This window comes from Plectropomus leopardus, chromosome 5 (assembly GCF_026936395.1).
Source record: "Plectropomus leopardus strain MGB_pleo_1.0 chromosome 5, ASM2693639v1, whole genome shotgun sequence".
Taxonomy (NCBI): Eukaryota; Metazoa; Chordata; class Actinopteri; order Perciformes; family Serranidae; genus Plectropomus; species Plectropomus leopardus.
Window position 1 is genome coordinate 21,022,613 of NC_142180.1, and position 26,765 is coordinate 21,049,377.

Below are 26,765 nucleotides of genomic sequence, written 5' to 3' on the forward strand. Positions count from 1 at the left end.
GCAGTGTATTTTATGTCTGCATCTTCCACCAGTGGGCCATCAAAATTACAATATGTTAATTCCACTAGAGAGACTTGATGTTCACTATATTTTAGGAGGAAAAAAATGTGAATATTGATAGTGACATCGGCAATCAGCCAAAATTAGTTATAAAATATCTACAAAAATCCAATATTGTGATTCCTTTATTATTATTAGTAGTATTTTTTTATCATTGTTATTGTTGTTGCTATTATTATTATTATTATTATTATTAGTAGTAGTAGTAGTAGTAGTAATAGTAGAAGTATCAGTGATTTTACAACAAGAAAACAAATGACAAAAAGTATAAATGCATTTGTTTAAACATTTTATTGCTATGTAAAATTAAAAATCTCATACCTCCAATGAAAAAGTACTACTCTTAAATAACACAAATAAAATCAGGCAAAATAAATATATTTGGCATTGTGACGTGATGTTCAGTGTATGGGGGGATTAAATTTGAGCAGATTTAGCACAGCGTTGTTTCCACACCTGTTAGTCAGGATGGATGTTATAAATGCACACTGCACTGTACACTCTGCCAACAAGCTACCATCTTTAAACGTCTAGTATCATCTCATGGGGTCGTACACAGAGCCAAGTAAACCACTAAACATATAACACTGCATTTCTCCCTATCAACATTTAATACTGTATTTAACTGAGGTCCTACAGTATTTTCATGACATTGTAACCTTAAATAAAAACCCAACTGAACACATGAAGTAGATGCACTTATTATTGGCACATCCATGATCTCCCTGGCACTTGTACCAACAGTGCGGCGGGGAAAAAAAGGCTGCAGCTGCTTATCCCAGGCAAATCATCGCCATTACAGAACATTTAGGCTGATGAGCCGAGTCATTCAACATACCGCACAATCTGTAAGTGATGCAACACATCCGTATTATCTTCAACGCATCCAGACGACAGATCTAAAAGTGAAGTGTCTCCCTCTGAGTGCAGCCGACACAAAGACACAATAATTAATAATGACAACACAAAACTTCAAGTATATTCCAAAACGCAGCTCCTCGGTCTAACCACTACATCTGGGTGAGGGACTAAAATCTAGGCATGCAAACACTACTGAAATGTGCACCCACGTTCTCTTTCTGTGACAAACTGCAAAGTGCATATAAGAACTGGGTGCTCTCTCAGACTTAAGTTTGGCTCGTCGTGGCGTCAAAGCCAGCTCGTTCTCTAAGAGGCGAAGAGGCTTGGCTTTACTACAATGACATTCTACACACTGTGTTGCTTAGTAGCGCTGCACTTAATATCACACAGGTAAAACATGAAGCATTAGCATTCAAAAGTTAAATGGTTCTCCGGGTGCCACCTCACTGCTGTAAAAACTGAACATAAAGTGACGCATTTATAAAGCCTCTGATATAAGTTATGAAATAAATAAAATTCCAACGTAAAATAACTGATTACAACCAGCAAAATATATGCTTTTTTTGTTGTTGTTGTTGTTGTTTTTACATCCATTTTCTCAAACAAGGGATAGCTTTGTTGATATCATTCCATATCTGCATTCTGCATCTGCATTCATGGAATATCTTACAAAATAATTAAGTACATAAATAAATAATCCTTGCATTGTTTAGTATTTGTTATTTTTCCCTTTTACAGTACCATGACTTGTAACTGTACAGTAAGTAGGTATAATACAGCAATTACAATGAGAGACAACGGGTGAACCCATTGTCTGGTGTTACTGAGGGTAAAGGTAGGGGTCGAGGGTACAGGTGGTCTGCTGGTCTAGGCAGGTCCAAACTAAACTAAATTGAACGAGGCCCTTCAGAAATCCGAGATCATCCGGCCTTTCTTTGTTGGTCTTCCACAGAGGGATTTGGCCAGGTTTGAGGCTTTAGCTGGTGTCCAGAGCTGCCTCAAATTCAGACCCAACTTGCTGAGATCGGAGTTTGGCTGGGTGAGAGTCAGGGGAGGGCGGTCGAGGTCAAAAGGCGAGGTGTCTGAAGCCAGGGTTGCCACGGTGACCTCAGAAGTGGCCCATCCTGGCGGCGAAAAGGCTGCGTGAGCGTGGCACGGCCGAGGAGATGCGGCCAAAGCTGGACGAAGGCCACTTCATGATGAACTGGGAGGTCACTGGCAGCAGATACCTGGACAGACGGACAAGAACGAGGGACGGAGGGATTAGGGGGAAAGGATGAACATAATGAGAGGATTAGATATGCAAAGGTCACAATTTAGAGGTCAGGGCGCATTAGTGCTCGGCACTGAAACCACACATGGCACGCTTTTCATATATTGATTCTACCATTTTATAGCCGTCTCCGTTTGCACATTTCAGCTTTAATAAAAGTCTGGTGACATCACCCTCCCCTTGTAAATGAGGAAAAAAATTATCAAAATTTGACGCTTAAATTGTGAGAGCTGTATGATCTGGGGCAGTGGTTCTCAACCAGGGGATTGGGAACCCTCAGGTTTCCTCGAGGGAGTGTCGAGGGGTCCCCAGAAAAATGATGAATAGTTTATTTTCACTAATTGATTCACCATAGAGGTGCGCCTGATGTCAGTAAAAGTCATTAGGTAGGGATGTACGATACTGAAGTTATTGCTGATATGCCGATATCTAACAGATCATTAAGCCGATATTGATATAGATACATCTGCTTTTTTTCCTTGCCTTTTTTTTTTAAGTCTCCTGTAGTGGAATTAACATCATATTATGCATACTCTTGTCATGATGGCCCATCAGCAGATAGACACATACAATTCAATGCTTTTCAGTGTAATATTCATTCTTCGTGCAAAAAACCCCAAAAAAACTTCAACTTAGGGTTGATGTTTTTTACATGTTCACTTTGTCAACAGAAAAAAAGCATTGTTTTATGATGTCATGTTGGCTGATATCAAAATTTACCGATAATGTGCTGATATTATCGTACATCCTGATCATAAGTGATTACTCTGATCTTAGGTATCACTTAGGTATCAAGTATTAAATTCTGGTCTTAATCATATCTAACAAACAAAATCCTTTCAAATGAAGGTTTCTGAAGAGAAATCTGACCAAATGGAGGTTTGTGGTGCATGTGCATCATTTTCAGTTTTCCTTGACACAATAAAGGTTGAGAACCACTGTTCTGGGGTATTTTGTATGGGGCTCAACTGTGATTAATCAATAGTTTCATCTTTATAATTCCATTAATTATGTAAAATGACAATTATAATTCCCCAAAGACCAATGTGACACATTCGAATGTCTTAATTGTTTGAGTATGTATTTAGTTTTGGACTGTTGTTTAATTTATTATCATGTATGATAAAGAAAAGCATAAAATCATCATTCAATCATTACACATATATACATATATACCACTATCAGTTACTGTCTAGTTTAATTAGGTTATATGCAGTATTTATGTAGGAGCTTGTAGAGTAATAAATTATGGACCTACTTCTACTGACAGACGCAGATCTTTTTTTTTTTTTCTTTCAGGACAACTGTATTTTTCAACTTTGACCCTTTTTATATTTTTGGTATCATGAACAGAAAATCCTCACCTATCATTCCGAGGCATAGGCGTCAGTACCTTTCTAAGACTTTTCTATGACACCTTCCACCGAGACAGAGCAGTGAGGCAGCTCCTGCTAACAGCGTTCCAGTACCTGAGAATGAGACCAGCGTCAGGTTGAGATAAGAGTCAGGAGGGGCTGAACCCTGCTCCCATTTTCCTTAGCTACTGGAAATGAGTCAGATATGGTTGTCAGAGCAATGTCAGATGAGATGATCAACTCCTGTACAAGGTTAACTGAAGGTTATGCAAATGTTGGGGGCACTGTTCAGAAGACATGAGACGGGGGGGAAAGTTTGGATTCTTCCAGACTGCTCAGTTGGAAGAATTACTCACATTTATGGGCTTTTGTGGCACATTTGTTATATTGTGATGTTGTACATTATGTGACCTTAATGCCACATCAGCAGCATGAATCTTTAGCTAATAAAAAATACATCTAACGCTCGTTTAGTTAAACGAGTACAATGGACAAAAGAAATAGTCCCTGTAGAAGTGTTTAAGATGTGACAATCTAATCAAAAGGGAGCCACTGGGACTGAGGATTACAGAGTGAGGAAATAATATCTTCTTTTAAGCTGGTGCAGAGATAGCACACTTTTCCTCTGACAGCTCTCTCTCCTTGTGAAATAGCTCTTGGATAAATTAGCCAAGCGGTTTCTTCTAAAGTCGACCGGAAAAAGCACATGTCGCTGAGGGCGTCCGCTTCAACACAGCCCCAGACTCAGGAGAGTAAGGAGGGTTTCAAATTAGCTTCATTTAGTCCGACGAGAGTGTCCTTGAAGCAGCTTCAAGTGGGCCGTAGGTATCCCTCCAGCACATTGTCTTCGACTCTGACTGGACTTGGTGAACAAGAGCTCAGTCTTCTACATCTTAAACTCCTTTCACACGAGCCCAGGAGAACAGGAGGGCAGGATCTGCTTTGCTGTAAGCTTCTCACATTTGCTTCTAAGTGACATCTCTGAGGTGACATTAGTGATTCCATACCATGATTTTGTGTCACTCTCTGAATCATTTCTTATGTTTCTCAGCAGCAGTGCTCAGCACTTTGTTCCTTCTATATTCTGTTCATCCATTGGGATTCTGTTCATGGATCTGTAGTGTAATTTTTTCTTTTTCTATCCTCCATTTCCATAAGTCTTTCACTGAAAACCCCTAGCCCAGGCATGGAAATGGCAGTCAAAAAAAAAAAAAAAAGATAATCAAATATTGAACATTCATTGGGGGCCCGAGTGTGTGTTCTTCAGAGATCCTCTGCTATTCACTTTGAGAATATTCTGCTCCTAGAAAGCATCATAGTGCTCATAGTGGCAAGGGGTGGGTTACGAGGGCTTCTCACGTCCAAGCGGCCGCTGTCTCTGCAGGCTATATTTAATTGGACTCTCATTCGGTATCTTCCAGGTTCGTCCTCCTTTTGATCATGAAGGTCTTGGCAACAACGTCCATGTTTGAAAGCCAGAGGGAGGCTTGTTCATGCACTTTGCACTCTGCTTTGCTTCAATCCATCAGCTGACAGGGGAGACAGAGAGATACTCTCCTGCCCCTCTCCTTACATGTAAGGCTACAATCCACCACTGTTCCCACTGACAGGCCTTCCATGCTACTCCTAAGTCGTCCATCGAGATGCAACTGCCACAGCAAATTAAGAGGAGGCCCGACAAGACGAAATACCATGACTAAGGATGGAGGGTAAGACTGCCGCGATAGCTGACGCAATCATAAACCAAGAGGTACAAAGAGCCTTGAAGGTTATCTGCAACCCACATTCAGCTCAACACCCCAATTAACCCTAATTACTGCCACACTTTTCAGACAGATGAAAGTTAATAGAATCTGAAACTTTTGTCATCATGGGAAAATTGTCTTTGGGTAGTGACAGTAATTCCAGGCTTTACAAGGAAGTCATTAGTGGAGCTATTTGGCTACTTCCTCTCATCTGCCCACACAGACTGAAGGACTTTGCTAAGACCCATGGGGCTGTTGACACACCTGATCAGGGCACTTGACACAGGAAGGATGCTTGAACAAGAGCGGGCAGGTGTGGTCAACAATGGAGACCCCAAAGACCCAGGCCAACAGGCCCACTTTGACACGTGCCAAGAGCTCTGTGAGTGTATGTGTTATGCATGTGTGTGTACATTTGCCTGCATATATTAACTTTGATTTCAATGTGTGAAATAGTTCAAGTAGTCAGCAGGTGGAGGTTTTACAGACTGGTCTTCCACACAAGCAGTGTTTTGTGTGTAATTATATACTGGAGACCGAAAAATATCCATCCACTTCAGCCTTTTAGAAATGTTATACGTTGAATACAGCTCGTGCATAAAGATATTAAAACAATCTCATAATCACCTCTTGACCTGCTTTTTCTCCAGTGGCTTCTGTGTGACATTCAGTTTAGTTCAGTGAAGTTGTGACATTGACCAGATAAAATAAACCTAATTATCTTTTATTATTCCATCTTTTATTAACAAGATTAAAGGATAGGTTCACATATTTCTCACATGCCCATATGTGCATTGAAAGTTACTAATTGCAGTAATTATTACTGGTGTCTTTAGTGAAGATCCAATCAGGCAGAGACAGAGTTTTGGCGACAAAACATGGGGCGACTTTTTGTAGTTGTTTTTTCGATGACAGTGAAGCATTTTGCTCACTGCTTTTGTTTTGCTGATCACCTCATGTTTTTTATGCTATATGCACTTTGTGTTTTTGCAGCAGGGAACACCCTGAAAAAATGCCTGAGGTAATCTGTCTTTTCTCCTGTTTCCAAATGAGAGATGGGCCTTTTGCTGTGGCAATGACCAAAAAAAATAAAAAAGGAGTAGTTTTAAAGCAAGAGAGCCTCAGCTTCGAATCTTGGGTGAGGGGACATTTCTGTACAGAGTTTGTACGTTCAGCATGAGTTTTCTCCAGGTTCGCCTGCTTGATTAGTGACTCTAAATTGACCGTAGATGTGAATGAGAGCGTGAATGGTTTTCTGTCACTATGTGTCAGCCTTATGATAGTCTGGCGACCTGTCCAGGGTGTAACCCGCCTCCCACCCAATGTCAGCTGGGATGGGCTCCAGCCCTTCGTGACCATTAAGAGGTTTGCACAGTTACGGCTAATAAATGTATAAGTAGTAGTAACGTTAACTTACTTTCAGCGCCAACTTAAGCAAGCTGCAAGACATAACAAATTTTTTTTGCCTTAAAGTTGTCAGTGCTTTACTAACTGTAATTAGGCCCAACGATTGACAGCAAATTGTCGAATTGTCCCAACACGAAGTAATAGAACTAACTGTCATTCGGGCGAAGCTCCTGGACCACCTGTTGTTATTCCCTGTGATTTCTCCTCTTTCTGAGGGTCTCATATAGCAACATGGATGACCAATGTGCTATTTGGCCCGCACCCTCAATCAGAGCAAGTGCCCTCCACCTATCCATTTTTTGTGCAGATTTTAAGGTACCGATCTGGGAGTTTACTTCTCAGCTTCAAGCTGCAAAAGCGCCCTGTCTGATCGGTGCAGGCTTCAACAAAAAAAGGCAGTGAACAGACAAACTCGACATGGGGGACAAAATCCACAATCCTCCCTCCATGCAAGAAGGCATTATAAAGTTCAGCTGCAGTGAAGCTAAAATGTAAATTCAGTGTACATATGGGCATATGATTATGTGAGCAAACAGGTGCGATCATCCCTTAAATCTACTTATTGAGGCCGTGACACACCAGGCAGACAGCTGACGTGGACAGTGAGCGCCCGCATCCCTCGTTGCCGCGGTGTGTCCCACACCATTGGCCCACGTGGACCCTCATTGGCTTATTTGAAGGCGAATCAGCATGTTGAATCGTTTCCCAATGGTTTGTGTTGTTCTTCACTGGTACACAGTAAATATGCTTTGTTCTGTCAATAGTGTGTTGTTAATGTGCCAACTGGCTAACTAGCGTCATGGCAGTCTTCCGATTTACTGTTACTGTTTACTGTGGTATGGTGGGGTATCTCCTCTCATGCAGGTGCAGAATATACATGTTGGCAGTAGGTTTGGTGTGTTCCTGTGCAACTTTTTGGCCGGCACATGGCGACACAAGGGCAACGTAGCAGGGGGCTCTCGACGCCACTAGCTCTGTGATGACGTCTTGGTGTGTCACGGCCTTTAGTTGGATGTGGACGCAGCTCGTCAGAAATAGTTCGAGTTAATTCGACGTTGAGGTTGGACAGATGATTGTTGCACAACAGTCGCATGACATGTGCATGCACACACTCTCATACACACACAATTTACCCTCTCATAGAAAGCTTATGCATCAATGAGAAAATAATCCTAATTGCTTCTCGTCTATCTGAAGTGGCGGCGGATTGCGACTGTTCCCCGCATGCCTGATGGACAGATGTGAACTGCTTGTGTTTGTGAAACTGCAAACCACACGATGCAAGCCGAGCCATTCTTTGTCTTCTTGTGACAAGAAGAGAGCGGTGCTTAGGTTGATCATGGCGCTGATGCGGTGCAGGTAAGGCGCTCAGCTCCCCACTGAGGCCACTCGTACTGAAAATGCACTCAGGGTAAGATGCTCTTGATAAAAGCGTTGAGTGAAAGGCATAGTTAAGCATGAAGCAGCAGGGTGATGTGCGGCAAGCTGGCCAAATGGTTGCGGTGTGGACAAACAGTGCTCCAAACAGTCTGAATACGCTTCCTCCTCCTGTCTCTTTCCTTTCAAATACATTGTTTAGAGTTTTGGACATCAGGTTGTTTGAAACATATTTTATGCACCAATCCAAACATCGCTTATTTAAATATTAGTGAGGGAAAGGAGAGGAGGCCATGCTAGACTGTTGGTTTTGCAGCCAAAGCAACCATCATTGGGCAGGTGGGACCAAGCCTTTGTTAGCTGTGAGGTGGTGCGAGCAGCAGGAAGCAGGGGACGGTGCTGGAAGATGGGGGGTTTAGCAGAACTAAACCAAGCAGAGACCTGCATCGAGGGGCGAAGAGACGGAGGAAGAGGAAGAAGAAGCGGCAGCGACAGCAGCAGGGGTGGAGCCATGGGTAGAGGCTGGTCCAGCAGCAAATGGAAAGCTTTTTTACACAGACATATATAGACACAGAAGAAGTAAGAAAGGACAGACCAATGCATGCTTAAATGGACTCTAAACGGTACCTACTCTAACATATGGATACACCAGTGTGTCATTTTGTGCAAGCTTGAGTATTAAATTACAGTTTTGTCTGAAAGTCCCCACATAGCAATAAACTTAAAACAGTCAGTGGCAACAATGTCAGATTAGTCAACACAGAAGTAGCTCTGCAACTGTACATACTTTTTTTTAACAGCTCTGGTTTTTATACTGGAAGTGATAGCCTGTTAAAATATGCGCAAGAGTTATGAATCATGTAAAGCGAGGCCCCAGGAAAAAAAGAGCTCTCTCTCTCTCGTAAGGTCATTTGCTGCACAGGCTCATCTGGGCTCTAATTGAATTAAGCAGGCCTCGGGGGGCCCCGGGCTAACCTGAGCGCTAATCTGTGGCCCATTATTTCCTGTTAACAGCACACTCCCTTTCTCCCGCTCCCCACCCTCCTCCCTCCCTGTCTGCCAGCTCAAAGCATATGTGCTTTAAAAGTTCACTCTCTACAAACCTGAGCTGCTGTCTCCTGCGGGGATCGACCTTAAAAATAGAATGAGACTGATATTTTTTTGTTGTTTGTTTTATCAGGGTTATGTGATGAAGATGATGGCTCCGAGTCTCTATGGAGGAGAGAGGGGAAATGTTTCCTGAGAGAGGTTTAATGATGATGGCTGTGGAAATCAAAGTTTTCTTGACTGTATGTCAAAGTTTATTAGTTCATTTATTTACTCAACTTAGTTTGAAGTTTTTACAAAGTTTATGATTCCTCCCTCTGGTTCATGCAGCTTTAACCCTTTGAAACCTGGATCGACATCAGTTTTCTTGAGTGGCATTCAGACACCTTTCACGAGCATTTAAATCTTTGAAAGCTGAGCGATTAAAAAATAATAATTCTGTTATATATTAACTTTTTTTTTTTAAGGGAAAAATAAAAAGTCTTTTTATAGTATTTATTTTAGGTTTGTTTGTTCGTTTTTGAGCCTTTTCCTTCTTATTTATTCACTCATTTTTCAAGTAATTTTCTTGCAACTTTCTAATGTGTTCTTGCTAATTTTGGGTAATTTCTCATTGCCTTCTCCCCATATTTTGAAGAAAATCAAGCCAATTTGTTCAGGTTTCAGTGGGTTACAAAGTCAGAGTCTTCACCAGTTTCTATCTGGACTTAAATTTCATCTGGAAGAAGACACTAAAATAAAAACACCAAGGGTTTCTTGTGCTAATGCTTATGCAATATTCAGTATCTTGCCACAGGTATGTGTAGTGTTGTAGTGTCTTGATACTGTTACGACCACATAAACAGCACACGGGTTTAATCTGTAAACTAGGACAAAATAAGATCTTCATATGGGTCTGAAGACTTTTCGGGCATTTAGATTGATGCCATTTCCAGAGCCAGAGCCCAATGTCTTGCACAAGAACACCAAGTACAGCTTTAACCTTGGACCTACCAGTGGACTCTTGAATCCCATCGTATCCTTGAATCTTATCCAGCCACCCTACTGTATAACGAACTGTCTATTGCAGCAGGAAAGTTATAAGAATCCTTCAAAAATAAAGAGCTCAGTGGGAAGACATCAAAGAGTTGGGTGTCCTTCTCACCTGGTGTCGTCCCATTCGGGGCTGAGTCCGGTCAAAGAGCCACGGGACTCTGAGACAAACTTGTAGACAACCAACAGGCAGTCTCGACACAGCTGGACCAGGCGTCGGCAGCACTGCAGCTCCTGGGGCGAAACCACCTCGCTGCTCTTACTGAAGATGGTCTCCCACGATGAACTGCAGTGCAAACCAGAAGGCACGGAGGGAAGATAAAGTGAGCAGTTTCAGATTAGCATCGCCATTAATATGCACAAGTATACAGTAGCAGTATATTGTGTGTGTGCACGATTCACGCAGACAGATTCAGTTAAATAGATTAAGTCAGATTTATTCATATGTATGTAGATATGCTCTCTAATGTGTGGCCTTTACTGTACATGTGTGCATATAGATTTGCTTACGCACGCACACACTGGCAGATGTGCAGGAAGGCACACAGAGAGGATGGATGAAACAAATCCAAGTACAGTTAACCCCCTTAACAACCCCGGACATACCCCTCACTGTGAGAGAGCTTCAACAACTGAGACACACAACCCCGGGGGGTACGTTTGATGTCTACCCCCTTTTACTCCTTGGGAGGTGGGGGGTGCTTCCTCTGAAAGGGTTCAAAACTGTCTGTGTTTCCATTCTCTTTCTCTAAGTCGTTTTCAAAGCCTGTTGAATTCATCGCCCACAATAGCTGCTAGGCCGTTTGATTGTTGTTAAGTCCCTTAGATAAAATATCAAACAAGAGACGGGGAGGAGAGGGTGGGGTGCTTTTTGAGGTGCACCGTTTCTCTGTCGCTGCGTGACATTGGGGCCCCCTGTTGGGTTCATCCATGTTTGGGCCGCGGCCTGTTGTAGGGAGGGGCTGGAAGATAGGCTAACAAGCTAGCTGGATCATCCGGGGCAGGCTGTAGTCAGACAAAAGCTGCATGGGGCGCAGCATGCTGGGGGTAGCAGAGGCTAGGCTAGTCTAATCCTCCCAGGCCTCCACCCTTCCGCCCAATCTTTTCTCTACCATTTTCCGATGTCTCATTTTCAATCACTCTCCTCTCCGCTTTTTCTCTGTCACTGGGTTCCTCCCCTTCTTGCCTTCTGCTTATTATGCTCTTCATCTGTATCGCCCGCTCACTGCCTCCCTCACTCTCCCTCAATTACGGCTGCCAAGGAAGTGAGGGAGGAGGAGAGCTGTGGGCAGCGACTTCAGTTACACCCTTTGAGCCATCTGCGTCAAGGGAGACACGGCCACCGAACAACTGAACTGTAAACAATATGGAGAGGAGGAGATGCGAGAAGGTCACACCTTCATCACAGACAAGATGAAAGCTACCAGCACAGCAGCTGTCCGCAGAACTGTATATAAATATGTGTGTGTGTGTGTGTGTGTGTGTGTGTGTGTGTCTGTGTGTCTGTGTGTCTGTGTGTGTGTGTGTGTGTGTGTGTTTTGCTGCATGTATGGCTTTGCCTGAGTGTGCTAATGTGTATGAAATAGATGTATGGAAACCAACTTTGTCTTTCAGGAAGTGAAATACATGTTTCCGAAAGTCTATGTAAACCACAGACGGACGGATTTGTGTGTGCACGTGCGTGTGCAGGTGTTTGTTTGTGTTTTTCTGCAGTTTTGGGGGTTTCTATAGGAATATGATCAAGTTAGCTGTAGCTGCAGTGACTCATCTTGTAGGAAGCCACTTACGGTCGCATCAAAAAAGGAGGCGGAAGAAATAAATAAATAAAAAGAAGCCAAATGAAAACTTCAAAGTATCTGATAACAAACCATAGTAAAAGAACTAAGAGGCCTCCATTCACCCTCTTCCTGCTTTCATTCCTCCTCTCTCCTTTTCTTGCTCTCACCTGTGAAAAAGCCCTGATTAACAGCCCAGATTTGTGACCTTAATTTGCACCCTGTCTCCCCAGAGTAACATGTTTCTTTCATCCCCGAAAGCTTTCAGGAAAGTGCAGCAGGGTCTGGTTGGTCTGTCACTCATTCGTTGTCATTCAGCTGCAGTTGCTTTCCTCTGAATAAATAGTGAATAAAAATGGCAAATTGTCTCTGCTGTCAGTGAAAATGATATATTGACGAACACTGGGCTTAAGGACATGGGGAAATTGCGCATGGTGCATAAACTTCTAGTCATGGAGATGAAAGAGTGGCGTTATGAAATGAATAGAGTGGTAATTGGCCTGTAGTGTGATCACTTGTTTGTGTTGATTTGAAGAATTAGTGTCCATGAACCTCTCAGTGGTTTTCTTTGCGACACTCTGAAGCAGATATTCAATGTCTCTTTTGATTTTTTTGTCTCGCTTGTTTGGTCTTGGTTTAATTCACCAATTACAGTCTTACATTCATTTCTTTGCCTTTCCTCGCGCTATGATAGCAGGCCTTATGCTTCACCTTGGACTGTGACATGCAGATGCAGAGTAGAGGGAGGAGGGGGGGGTGGCGTTTGGGACTCCAGTCCTGAATGATTTCTCAAAAGTCCCTAATATTGAAGCTGTTTGAAATACCTTCAACTTTATGTCATTTAGATAATAATTTATGCCAATATACTGTGCTATTCCTAAGAGAACGCTATTGTGACCGTAGGGTTGCCCCTTCAAAGTCAGAGATTCGAATCATCGGTGGGAGATACCTCGGTCGATTGAGATGGCTTCGAGTCTAGCAGTCCTCAGATTTTACTGCAGAGTGAGCGCTCTACACTTCTGTGCTACTCTCTGGTACAAGCAGCGATGAATTTACAGCTCACAGCAAGTTAACAGGATACAGTCTCTGTTTTTTTTTTTTATATCTAGTGTTAGAAGAAAAATTTGGGGTGTTTGCGATCTGTTGTTAGTGCCATTACAATGAATGCCACTGTCACGGTCTGCTGAGCCACATAAAAAACTTCAGAACTTTATATGGAAAACAAATGAATTGTCAAGTTTTTCTATTGAGCTGCTGAATCTGATTCGACTGGCAGAATTCTGTGTTGTTCTCTGAGTATTAAAGACAGCATTTACTTGCAGCAGCCCCAATTTTTCTGGCATGGATTTAAATGTAGCAGATGTATCAGCTAAACACTGATTCCATGAACTCTTCTCCAGCATGGTTTAACAAAAACGGGTTTCACAATTAGTGACTCTTTCTAGATGGCAGGAGCAAAACGTTAGTCATCCTCAACATTTGTTGTTATTTTTTTAGAATGATAAAGAAAGGTGGAGAGTTATTAGATACAAAAATAATTTAGCTTGTACAAGATAATTTTTTTTCTTGTCACCTATCATGTTTTTACTGAAGGGTCTACAGATTTTCAGGTATCTCATAGGTCAGATGGCTTGTAAAATGGTGAATAACAACACCCAGGCAATCACGCTAATTTTAGCCTTTTGCTGGTGTGATGCAATAACACATCGCCACAAAATACCATTTTTCTCTGCCCAAGCAGTGGTTGAACATCGTTCCAAATTTAATTTAATTTAATTTATAACATTTTCACTGGCCTCAGTGCTGCTTTCTAATGTTTACTAGCCTGTTTTCCGCCCTGTCCGCGATGTCGAAAGTGACACTCCAGTAAAAAAAACAAAAAAAACACAATGAAAAGGCATAGTCTGCTTCAGAGCTGTGTACACAGCTCCTGTCTACTGGCAATGGCAAATAAGTTTATCACCTATTTTTAGCAGGTTTTCTCATGTCTTCAAACCCACTTATACAAGCTAATTTTGGTGACAGCCTCGCTCAGACTGGCCTACCCAGTATTTGAGAAGCAGTTCCACAGGCCCTGTCCGTGACTCCAGAGCAGCCGGTTGAAGACGCGGTTAAAAAGCCGGTAGAGGTGGAGACTCTCTATGTCCGGCTCCCTCCAGATCCGTTGCAGTGCTGAGCGTACATTGGTACGTACAATGTCCAACACCTGAGCGACGGAGAAAGTGAGAGGGAGATGGTGAGGAAAGAAACGAAAGAGCAACAACAGTTTAAATCAAGCATGTGATAATGAGGAAAATTAATGCTGCATGACAAAAGGTGTCAGAATTTCTAATTGATATGCGTGAGTTGGCATTTGTTCCAACTGTAAGATTTTTTTTTTCTTATTTTTATCTCACCTTAAAATTAGCAATCAAAGAGGCTAATGCATTCACTCAGCAACAGAGAGCAAGCTGGCATTCATGCATAAACAGGCGGATGCATGCGCACACACAAGTCACAAGTACACTAACACATATGAAAACTAATTTAATTAGACCTTGTACAAATGTAGGGAGGATTTGAGCAGGTTTATCTCTGCGTTCACATTAAAGCATGCAGAAACATATGTGGTGTGTGTGGGGAGGGTTGTGGTAGAAGCAGGACAAATAAAAATGCCGGGGCAGACAGTGGAGAGCATGGGAGAGGACTAATTGCTGCACCGACGTCAGTCTTGGAGAGAAGGTGTCAGAAGTTCCCGGGCGGTCTGAGGACACCTGCGCCAGCCTTCCATCTCCCCTTATTCGTTTTCCCCCATCCCTACCCACCTCACTGCCTTCTCTTCCTCACTTGTTCTTTCTCTTTTCACCCCGCTCAGAGTGCAGCGCTGTGGCTCTTTTAACTTTGATTCCTCGCTCCTCATTACTGACATGCCCGTCTTGACTGTGTGTGCGTGCATGTGTGTTTGCGATGCGAAGAGGCAAGATTTCCCCACAGCAATATGAGGCGAGCGAGACACACGCATACACGCTCAGACAAACTGATAGATGAGTAAACACACACACAGATATGTTTTGGTATGGTAATCAGATGGCAGAGCGGTGGGCGCTACATTCCTGACCTCTGCCTGCTGCTCATTAGGCTGCTCCACTCCAAATAAAACATCGGCTCGCACCGCCACAGCCCACAACACAGCCGAGCACAGTTGTGCAGAAAGCAGCGGCTGAGAGATCACATCATTACTGACACGCCTACTGGATGCCATTCCACGTCTAGTCCCCCTCTTCTGTTTTGTTTACATCCTATTTGGTGTCTCTACCTCTCACTGTCTGACATGATAATGATCTTCATGCTTGGCTTTTTTTTTCTCTGAAGTTTTATTTGGGGATTATTTTGGTATTTTAAAAGTTGTTGAAAGGAATAGGTAGGAGCAGTGACAAAATGTCATATTCACTGGTTTTAACAACGTCCATCTTATGTGGGGTGAGCATATAAACAGTGTGGAGTAAGGGCAAAGGCAGGAAACTTTTACAAAGTGTCAAAAGATAAGATGGTCCATATGGAAAACATATCCAAAAGTAAAGCATTATCTCAGACGATAATCTCTGAAAATTTAACTGATTATGAATTGTAATAAGTTAACCCCATTGAGACCTGAGCATATGGTTTGATTTCTTTCAAAACGTGGGAAAAGGCAATGAGCAAGGAAAGATGACATTATCCAAAAATTTGCAAGAAATCAGTAAGAAATAGAAGAAAATTACCTGAAAAGTTTTTTTTTTTAATTAATTATAAGAATTTAAAAAAATGACCTTGAAAAACTGCTTAGAAATTATAATTATTCTGCGAATGCATTTAAAATGTGTAAATATAATAATTGTAAATAGTAGTTTTTCCCTAGCTTTTTTTTTCCGATACAATTTTCTCCAGCTTTTAAAAAAAACAATTTTCTAAACTTACAAAGTTTTAGCAATTCATACAGCATTTCTCACCAAGTCGCACATTGCCTTTTCCCCAAGTCTTTGAAGGAAACCGCACTTATGTGCTCAAGAGTGTTTAAACCTGTTCAGAAGTTTAAATACTCTTGAAAGACGTCTGAAAGTAGCACAAGAAAAGTTATGTCACTCTAGGTTTCAAAGGGTTGAAGATACACTACAAAGGATTTTCCTAAAAAACAATGTGTTGACTCATAAGGAAGTAAAGCCCATTGATCATCACTTGTGACCCCCCTGAAAAGTGTGGTGGTGTATTTATTTTCAAACCTGCTGAGAATCAACACTAAATGTTTGTGTATGTACTTTTGACAAAATGTGCTTATGCCAAAAAAAATTCTGATTTATAAAACCATGTGTACGCCTGCCAATGTGTAATATCCTTTTTTAATTCCAATTCAACTTGCAATTCGCACATGGAGCCTTATATCCCACCCTCCACACGCCCACATTCAGCTGTAAATGATCAATGCAAAGTATCTCATGGATGTGGATGCATAGATGTGAGCCGGCTGATCAGCGGTTATTTACGGTCAATCAAATGCCGAACAATAGGGGTTGGCTGAAAATTCTTACTCCTGTAAGCTCTTTCTTTTTCCCAAACACACGTACCTGCTAGATCTTCCTTTTCTATCGGTACTGTTGAGAGCAGGTTGATCTCTGCAGCTCAGGGTAACGTTTCTAAAAGCCTTTCCTTTAAACCAGGATACAACTTTGCATTTTCTATTTTGAATATCTTCCAATTTTTCTCTTCTTTGTAGAATTGTCTTTCATTGTCTGTTGGGGTTACCATCTAGTCTGCTTAGGAAGCATTGACCAGATTCTACTTAATAACAGGTTTGACGTTATCAGGTGGCCCTAAATGTATCTTGAAGCAGTTCAGGATGTGCAAATTTTGGATTGAGATTTTGCCAAGCATCTGTAGCTAACAAAGACATGAGGCCCAAATGTTCCTCCAATTCTATAGAGGTGAAAGTCAGAGGAGAACTGGCTCAGATATCTTGTGATCTGATTTCAGCTTATGACTCACCTTACGTTGTTTGGTAGAGTCCAGCTTCACTAGCCAATAGGAGGCCACCTTTGATTTATGGTATTTCCAGTTGTCCAGAATCTGTGGAAGAAAAGGTGGGGTGAAAAATGTGAAAAATAAACTTTTGAAAATGCATGAAACTTATTTTAACACAGACTTCCTTAAGAAGTATGAAAGGCTTCCCACGGATCCTTTAAGTCTTAAAAGGCATTAAATTCATTAATCCAAAAATAAGGCCTTCATTGATATTAGAATGTCTTAAATCAATTAGTCAAAAGTCCTAAAGACACAGAAACATTTAACATAGTTTTTTTTCTGTTTGCTTTGTGAATAATTTGTAAAAAAAAACAAACAAAAAAAACCTGAAAATAACTAAAAGAATCATCACACAGATAAGAATAGAGACATTCACCATATCCAGTCAAATGACAATTTTGTGTTTTTTTTGTCAATGCAAACCGAATGGATACAAATGTATCCATTTGGTTTGTTCCATTATAAAAGGGTTTATTTTTTCAGCATTTTAAGTAATTTATTCAACTTCTTAAGTTGACCAAAACAGTTGCATTTTATAAACTGTATAATCATTTGGACAAAATTGTTGCAAACCCTAAGTGATTGATGTGAGTTCATGTTTCCTCTCTTACATTTTTGCTATTGTAATATTGGTTTTCAGTTTCAACCAAGTAGTATGAAAAAGTCTCAAGTTGAACTTGTTTTAAGCTGTAGGAAACCTGAGTAAAAATACAATCAAGTGACATGTTTAAAAACACCCCTGCATTATATTAAAGTATCATTTTTAACCAAACATAAAACTGCAGGTCTACTCCACTACCATGTTATTACATCTGCTGTTTCCCAGCAGTCTGTCAAAACCCAGCGTTACTGCAGTATTCCTACAGTGCGCTTTAAGTTCAAGTACTGGCCATGGTAAAAATTAAATCAATACATCTGGCAAGAAAGACACCTGCCAAGCTAAGAGTACAGTTAAACTCTCTTATTTTCTTCTAGCGTTTTAAAACCATAAGAATATATGGACTAAAACCTATAGCTCATTCCGGCTGTTACACAAACACCCTAGGGTTTCCTATGTCACTTAAATGCATCACAGCTCCTCAGACCAGACCTGCAAATAGATCACAACTTTGAGTGACAATATTATCAACCAATCAGATTTTGATATTTAGTGACAGCGCGCCCTGGGGGCCTGCAGTGTATGGCTGCGCGAGCCTTTGGTGTCGTCATCAGCTTTGCGCTTCACCTGGCGGGTTTTGACATTAGCAACGAGGTATGTACATACCGATGGGGAAACACAATGGCCGCTGCATTTACAGCTGCTAGCGACTTTGTTGTCGACCTACTTCACGTTGACGTTCTACTTCACGCCGACAAGAAAGAACTAATTACAAGAGGGAGACCTAAACTGGACGGACTTACCAAGGCAAGCAAAGTTTTTGTGCGGCATTTCACCCACAGCATCTGTGAGCTATGAGTGGCTAACAGCTAGCACGGAGCGGAACAAGCTATTTAGCTGTTGAACAGCACTGAGGGGACGCGGCAGCGCAGCTATCAAACATCAAGCCTCTGAGTTTTGTCTTGTGAAAGTGGTACATCTGAAGACTTTGTCTGGATTTACAGCTGAATGATCAGTGGAGACGTAAGACAAGCCTGCACAAGGAGAGGGTTAAAAAAATAAATCTTGACATTTTGAAACGGCTTATTGATTGAGTATTTTTGGGGACAGCAAAAACAGAGTTAGCAGCTCGGCGTTAAGATCAAGCTGCCCTAATGGCATCAGGGCTGAAGGGAGTGCAGGCTGTGTGAAAGAATCGAGGCTCTTTGGTGCATCGTTTTGCACACAAGTAACATCCCAGCATAAAGGATTAAAGACTGTAAGAGTTTTTGCAAATCTGGTAGGATTTTTTTTTTTTTTTTTTGCATTTTTACCCGTTCATCCAAACGCACCAAATTACTGGATTAATTTTGCGAGAGAAGGCTGCCAGGAGCCTCTCAGGTGCGGTGGGACCTTAACTCCATGTTCGTGTGTACGGTACATGATAAAAGAGTTGAGCTGTTCCAGCACATCCTTAACCACGCTGAGGGTTTTGACCGTGAAACGGTAGCCTACACTGTGCATCAGGACACTTAACACAGAGAGAAGCTTTGATTTCTGTTATTTATTTATTTTTTTTTTTTTGCCCTCTTTGGTATTTTTGATTTTGCTGGTGTTGCTACTGTCTGCTGTTGTTTTGCAGACTTTTGCCAGAGCACTGAAGGTGAGCGAGGAATATTTGATGGCATCTTTGACATGACGGCGGAGGCCGTGGGACAGCCAATCGCATCCAGAGGAAGACCAGACCCTCGCACACTACAGAGAGCTGCACACAGCTGTGATGGACAGCATCCTTGCACAAATTAAGAATCGTTTTGAAGATCACAACAGGCTGCTGTTTGTTGCATTGCTTGATTCGCAACTGTTCCCACAATTCAAGCAGACATTTCTCGAGTCATAGCTCAGGAGCCTGCATGAGAGCTACGGAGCACAGTTTGACCTTCCCAGACTCCGAGCTGAGCTCAAAGTGATGTATAACATGACAAACTTTCAGCGGAAGAGCCCAAGTGATCTGCTGACATTTCTGAGGAGCACGGGGCTTGCAGACAGTATGTCACAGCTTTATGCCCTCATATGCTTGATCGTAACAATCCCAGTGTCCACAGCCTCAAATGAGCGATTTTCCTCGGCTCTCAAACGCATCAAAACATACACAAGGAATACAACTATACAAACACGACTGTCTGCACTGGCTTCTATCTCTGTAGAGATGGAGCTGCACATTCATCTAAAGCAGGAAGAACAACTGCATGAGGAGGTCATTGAACGTTTCATCAGAAAGGATCGAAAGATGGCTTTTATTTACAACTGATGGGTGAGTGCTACTTTTTTTTCTCATAAAGTTATTGTATTGTGGTTTATAACATTGCATTACATTTGCAACATTGTGCATTGTTATGATTGTATATGATAAGTATTGTTGGTTGTAAATTGCACATTTCATTTTTCTTATTGAACTGAAGGCCGTGCAGTGATAATATCATGGTAATATTTATTGTATGGAACCTTTTTTTCTGCCATGTTGTGTTGGTGTGCAATCTGGTTGCTTGAAGACATGTGGCATGATGTGAGGGTGGTGCTGTAATCACTGCTAATGGTGTTGCTGTTTTTTAAAATCAGTTTTCGTGTTGGTGTTGATGCAGTGGTGCAAATAGCGTGATGCTGTGTTTTGTGTTTGGCAGTGTCGGCAGTCACTGCTGTGAAGGGGTGTGTGTGTTTGTTTGTGGGTGTGGGCGGGGATCGCAGGTCAGGTCATTACTGCTGGTCCTGACTGAAACTCCACAGTTTGCTACTACTGTTTTGGATATGTGCAAATATCAAAATACCGACTTTTTCAAGAAGGTGGTTGAAGTAATGACACATGGAGGCTGTGTTTGTACATTCGACAAGTCTGCCGCCAGTGGAAAACTTTTTTAAAAATCCCAGTACAACAGCCATTCCACTTTTCCATATTTTGATACACATCAGGTTAGAGCATGTTAATTGAGGTATGCTGTGGCTCAGGAGCTAGAGAAGGTTGTCCACTAACTGGAAGATTGTAAGTTCGATCCCTGGCACCATCTGTCCAATAAAAGTCATAGTTTAGCATGTTGAAAAAAGTCAAAGTTATAATAAGTCAAAAAAAGTTATAAAAAAAAAGAACAAAAAAGAAGTCTAACATTGTTCAAGTGTCCTTGGGCAAGATACTGAACACCAAATTGTGAGTGTGTGTGAATGGTTACTGAGTTGCAGGTAGCACCTTGTATGGTAGCCATCAGTGGATGAATATGTGTGTGAATGTGTGAATGTGACCGTCATGTAAAAGGCGCTTTAGTGGTCAGAAGACTAGAAAGGTGTGATAGTGCATTCACCATTTTCATTGGCCGTGGAAATAGCTAAGTAGGAATACTTTTTCAAAAAAGGGGAAACAGTATAAAAACATTATGTTTGTTGATGTAAACATAGTCAATAATGAGACATCACTTTGATTTAATTTCTTTTGTAATGTCATAACAAATTTATGGAAATGTTAATTAGCTCATAGGTGGTCCACCTTCTGTGGAAAATTGACTTGAGGATTTTCGAAGTTTGTGAAATGTGGTAAGCTTTTATAGAATACAGTGCTTGTCTAAACCAGACGTGTGTGGTATTTTTTTGCAGCACAACTCTAGGATAATAGAAAAATCCAGCCGTGATCTTTGGTTCTTGAGCAGAGAAACCCTTAGTTTTGCGGGTGTGTCAGAAATCCTTGGGGCATGTGTAGTTATGCTCAAAAGCTGTGCTGGATATTCCCGTGCAGTTGCTCCTAGTGCCAACATCACTGTGTACCTACAGGCACTGTTATTGTTGCTCTGTTGACTTAGTCTACTTCTCCCCACTGGTGCACATAAACCTCTCACGTATCATGTTAGATCCCCTGCAAACAGTGCTCCCATTGGGAAGCTCCAGTGTAAACTTTATATGTACTCACACACACAAAAACCCAGACACGTGCACACAAATAGCAATCCACGGGGATACACAGATACAGAGCTAAGGTATACAGTGAACACTTTTGTTCGCTTTCCAGAAAGTTGCTTGTTTGCTTGTTTAGTGTTCTCTCTCAACAGGAACCTTATGAACGTTGTCTGGTAAGATGTACGCCCTTTTGTCATATTTGTTTTGTACGTACACACATTACCCTCAATTAAAGCACAACAGAACACACTCCATACATCACACCTTTCAATGGTTCCCTCTGCGACAAAAAAGCGCATTTTGAGTGAAAGATAAAAGAGGCAATTACTCAGATAGAAACGCACCATTAGCCCAATTAGTCCTCAACTTTAACGTGGAAAACATAAATTGCCAAAGATTGTTTTCATGCCAAGTGAACACTCCTTCCTCTCCCGAGGCAAAGAGCGAGCCGTACAGGTGCAGTTGCTCATCTGCGTTTCTATGGTGCTCTCATTAGGGTTTGTTAACAGTACAGGTGTGGTGATAATTGCCTCTCACGACCCCGACACACCCAGATGTCACACACACACACATGCATGGTTTTTGCTGCTCTTGTGAGGACATTATTATGGCTCACATTAATTACTTAGTGGCTTGCCCTGACTTAACCTTAATCAAAGCAATTGCATGCTTTATCCTAAGTGTTACAGAGGCTTAAAATTACTGTAATTTTATTAAGAAATGTTCATAATTAAATCAATATAAGGGATCCCATGCACATTACAATGCATGTAATAACATATTATCAGTTCTTGTGGCATTATGACAATACCAAATTACATATATGTTTGAAATGTAATAATGGTTGACTCCAAGATTTTGCATGTTAAGATTTTAGGGTTGCCCCCAAAACACTGATGATCAGTTGAATCACTGCCCATTTTGTTAATTTACATGTGTCATTGAACACAGAGCTGCACAAGACTACAAGGCTCCCAGCTACTTAAATTGGCTAACAGACAGAGGGACAACTGACAGTATATCACATAAATAAACTTAATTGGTTTATAGTGGAACACGTTAACAGGTTCACTTTATTTGTTTGTTTTTTTGTTTGCTTTTTATTTTATTTATTTATTTATTTTATTAATTTACTTTTATTTGCTTATTTTATTTTTTTCAATTATTTTTCACATGCCTTTTTTTATTTTTTTTAATTATTTTTTAAAACTATTATTTTTTTAATGAATTAATTAAATTTTTTTTTTTTTTTACATTTTATTTTATGTTTACATGTTCACTTAATTTTCCTTATATTATTTTGTGCTGAAACAACTGTATTCACCCTCTATCTGAGACACTCCAGTTTAGTGCCTGTTTCTAAAGGCAACCTTTCCAAAAAGCCCAGTCTGCTCTGATTGGTCAGCATTTGTGGATCTTCAGTATCTGGGCATCCGTGTTCTGTCATTGCAGTCAGGGGAGTGTAATTTAGCTGCACTTTCTACTGTGAAAAATCACCATTAAAAGCTTTTAGACGAATATCATCACAACCTGACATGTTTCAGCAGGAATATTGACTGACATTGGGCAGAAAATACAAACATCAGCAACCAAGATAAAACATTTTTCTCCAGTTAGCATGTATGTAGCAGGGTATGTAATGTAAGCACTTGCAGCAGCGTGCCTAAAGCATTTGACCATAAAAACAAATCTGTCATGAGTTGACATTAGCTTTGGATGAAAGTAAAAAAAATTGAAACAGAGTATTCTGAATGTTCTGAATCCTGATGTTTCTGCTCACCGGGATTCCTTCTCCATAAGTTTGTGTCATTTTTAACACTTTGTCTGCGTTTAACATGAACATCCGACATTGTAACATTATATACTATACGACAGAAAATTTAAAAAAGCAAACATAATGGGTCCCCTTTAAGTAAACAGCTTCTGTTGTGTACTTCTCAAGTACCCTGGTTATTTGGGCCATTGAACATGTTGTTTTGCTGGTGTGTCTGTCATTAGTCAGCCAGGTGAAGAGAGTCTGGCTGGCTGCTGTCCTTTCAGCACCACGGGAGCTGTGGTGCTGAACAGACAGCTGGTTCTGAGGACAGCGATGGCCCAAACAGAGGTCAGAGTCAGTGTGGACTGGACGGATGGATGCTTTCATAGTACTTTTGTGCCACTAATGTGTTGCTTCTGGTGTGAGTTGAAGGTGAGAGTCTGCCTATCTTTGGATTTCTTTCCTGTTTTATTGCTTTGGCAAAACACAATATCCATTTCAGCTTCTTTTATTGGAATTTCTAAATTTTCTAAAATGTATATGCTCTGAATAGACATTGAGATAATGACTGATTGAAGTACAGCTGCTGTGTTTCTGTACATCCCACAATATAGTTACACATAGGTGTTGTTCCTTAAAGTGATGTTATAGCTGTTAGTTAACTGCACTGCTCTTGTTAAATTTTTGCCTGCCTTCAATAGCATATATGTAATAAACATCATTTACATCCATATAAGTCAACCATATGAGCCACGTTTTCGCTGTTTGTACAAATTGTACAACAACATAAAGTTAGGCAATAACTTTTGCAAAAAAAAAACAAAAAAAAAAACACCAAATGCAAGGACACAGTGATCTGACCAGAAATAGAGGAGGCACTGATTAATACAGAGGAGCAGTGGGGAATAGTGCGGGACTGCAAACTGAGCGACAGGTTGTCACTGGGGTCATTTGAAAGACAATGGGAGCCAAGCCAGAGCGGACAGGCTATTGTGGAGGGAGGCAAAAAGGGTCACTTTTAGTTGGGCTGTGGAATGACCGCACCTGGCCACAGAGGGGGCTCTGGGAATACAGTGGTCCCAAATTTCAGTTCAAAACTTTTACTCTATGTTTACTCCCTCTTACTTTTCTTTTCCTTTTCTTGTGTAACTTTGTTCTATTTTTTTTACACTATTTTTCTGCCTCTGAATAATTTTGATACACACCGTACTACACATACACACGCACACACACACACACACACACACACACACACACACACACACACACAAACTGATTAACAGACGACATAACATCACCACTTCACTTTGCATTGATGTGATTTTGTCTATTTTAATTAATCTATTTTAGTTTTCTTTTAATTTATTCTTTATTCTGTCTCGATCATGTTTAATTCTATTGTTACTTTTATTTCCCTGTTTACTGTTTATATTCTTGTAATTTATATATATATATATATATATATATATATATGGGCATGGGTTGTTGTTGGGGTTGCTTTTCGTTTGTTTTGTAATTGTTTCTATGTCTTATTTTCCATTAGAATTTGTCTTCCTTCTAATATGTTTTTACCTCAGATATTTTGTTCAATTCTACTTTAAAATTTGTCTGGCCTCAGATGCTGTATGAATAGAGTTATTCATATTATTATTATTATTATTATTATTATTATTATTATTATTATTATTATTAGTAGTAGTAGTAGTAGTAGTAGTAGTAGTAGTAATTGTAATAGTAGGAATAGTTGTAGTAGTAAAAAAGAAATAGTGCACACACCTCATCCAGCACAGCCTCGGCTTCCTCCTCAGTTTTGCCTGGAAACCGGATCCTCATGGCGGTGAGCGCGGCCAGAGTCTGACGCACCAGCTCGGCCTCCTGCTCTTTACTTCTCAGGTTTATCAGCGGGTCACCCTGCACACACACACACACATACACACAAAAGTAGTGAGAATCTAATTAGGTATTCAGTTACACATTAATAAAGCAGAAAGGTGTCATTTGCACCTACGTATGTCAGATCCAAACAGACTGTAAACACATACACCATGCTAGTGACAGAAATGGAAGAGAAATTTATTTAAATCAGGTAAAAGATGCCGTGAGTCTGATTAAGTTATCAGAAAATTTCTGTTTTTGGAGCACAGTATATTGAGATGTAATTACTTGAAGGGATGCAATTTATTTTCATTTTCATTACTAATTAATGGTATTTTTTTCAGACAATGAAGGCAAATTGACATCATATTTTTACATTTTGTGAGTCCTAATTTATAAAGGAGGCTCCTAAAAATCACCTAGGCTCAACAAAGTATAATGTTTAATTCACACATAAGTGCTTTTTAACACATCAAAACAATATGAGCGGGGTGTGATGTGTTATTACTGTATTATGAATGTTAATCATTGTTATTCCAAATTATCAGTGGATACTTACAATTTCACTGGCATTTTATGAACGTGCATTTTTGCCCTGAGTGCTCATTCATTTGTTATCCTGCAGCCACCTGTTATAGTCATAGATCATTATTTTCTTTACGTGGCAGTTAGCACAGAGCCGTATCAGTAAAGTGCATCCAGGTAATTATAAAATTGCCTAATTTAATGCTATTTTGTTACTGCTAGGGCATTGCACTCACTGGCGGACCTATATCCAGTTTGAGATATCCTGTATAAGCATGCACGTTTCTCTGTGTGTGATTCCCACAGGGAAGTTTAGTGTGCAAGATGGTTTAAAAAAAAAAAAAAAAAGGAAATTCCCCTGCCAGTTTGTAAACCTGTGTGTCAGGATACAGTGACATAACCAGTGCACTCCATGGCCTTTATGGGTACAAAGGTTTTCCACTCAGTTCTATTCTCAGCAGTAAAAAGTATTCTGCACCATTTCATTTTGCTCCACTGTACTGCGTACTTGTAAAGAAGGAAGGGGAATGGAGGAGGCAGGCAGAAAGCAACAGATGGCAACATAATAGAAGACTACAGTAGGCCTATACAGTATTGAAGGAGCTGCTTAAGAGATTCCTAGTGGTCCAGAATACAATATATGCCACAGGAAGGAAAAAATCTACAATGACAGACATTGGTTAAATAGAAACAGAAAAGTCTTGACTGTTTACTTTAAAGGGAGAGATCACCCTTAAAAATTGAAAATACATATTTTTTCTCTTACCTGTAGTGCTATTTATCAATCACGATTGTTTTGGTTTGAGTTGCTGAGTGTTAGAGATACTGCTGTAGAAATGTCTGCCTGTTCTTAAATCTAATGGTACTAGATGGCAGTGGGCTTGTGGTGCTCAAAGCACCAAAAAATACATTTAAAAAATTCAACAGCAGTTTCCAGAAATCATGACTCGGTTACTCAAGATAATCCACATTCCTACATGAAACTGTTGTGAGCAGTTTTGAGAAGGAGCTATTTTCCTTCTGCTGAACTACACCTTTCAACCTTTTCAACACATTAAACAGAGCATTCATCTACTCATGGAGGAGAGGCTTGTGCTCGTGATAGCGTGAGACAGAAACATTAATGCCGT

At 40.7% G+C, this 26,765-nt stretch overlaps 1 protein-coding gene across 5 annotated transcripts in view; it reads right to left on the minus strand.

Annotated features, from left to right (window-relative positions):
* Nucleotides 1–336: 336 nt before the first annotated feature.
* The window catches only part of ttll7 (tubulin tyrosine ligase-like family, member 7), an 89,468-nt gene continuing 63,039 nt past the window's right edge, over nucleotides 337–26,765 (minus strand). The window contains exons 17-23 of one of the 5 annotated variants that reach the window (XM_088077705.1): nucleotides 25,012–25,146; nucleotides 16,931–17,011; nucleotides 13,978–14,138; nucleotides 10,270–10,443; nucleotides 8,520–8,623; nucleotides 3,588–3,663; nucleotides 337–2,150 (exon numbers count right to left, since the gene is read on the minus strand). In XM_088077705.1, the coding sequence (XP_087933831.1) occupies nucleotides 2,030–2,150; nucleotides 3,588–3,663; nucleotides 8,520–8,623; nucleotides 10,270–10,443; nucleotides 13,978–14,138; nucleotides 16,931–17,011; nucleotides 25,012–25,146 (852 nt within the window). In that variant the 3' untranslated portion in view covers nucleotides 337–2,029. Of the gene's footprint in view, nucleotides 2,151–3,558; nucleotides 3,664–8,519; nucleotides 8,624–10,269; nucleotides 10,444–13,977; nucleotides 14,139–16,930; nucleotides 17,012–25,011; nucleotides 25,147–26,765 lie in introns of all 5 variants that reach the window. The other 4 variants (XM_088077702.1, XM_088077704.1, XM_088077703.1 and 1 more) reach the window with 4 other exon arrangements.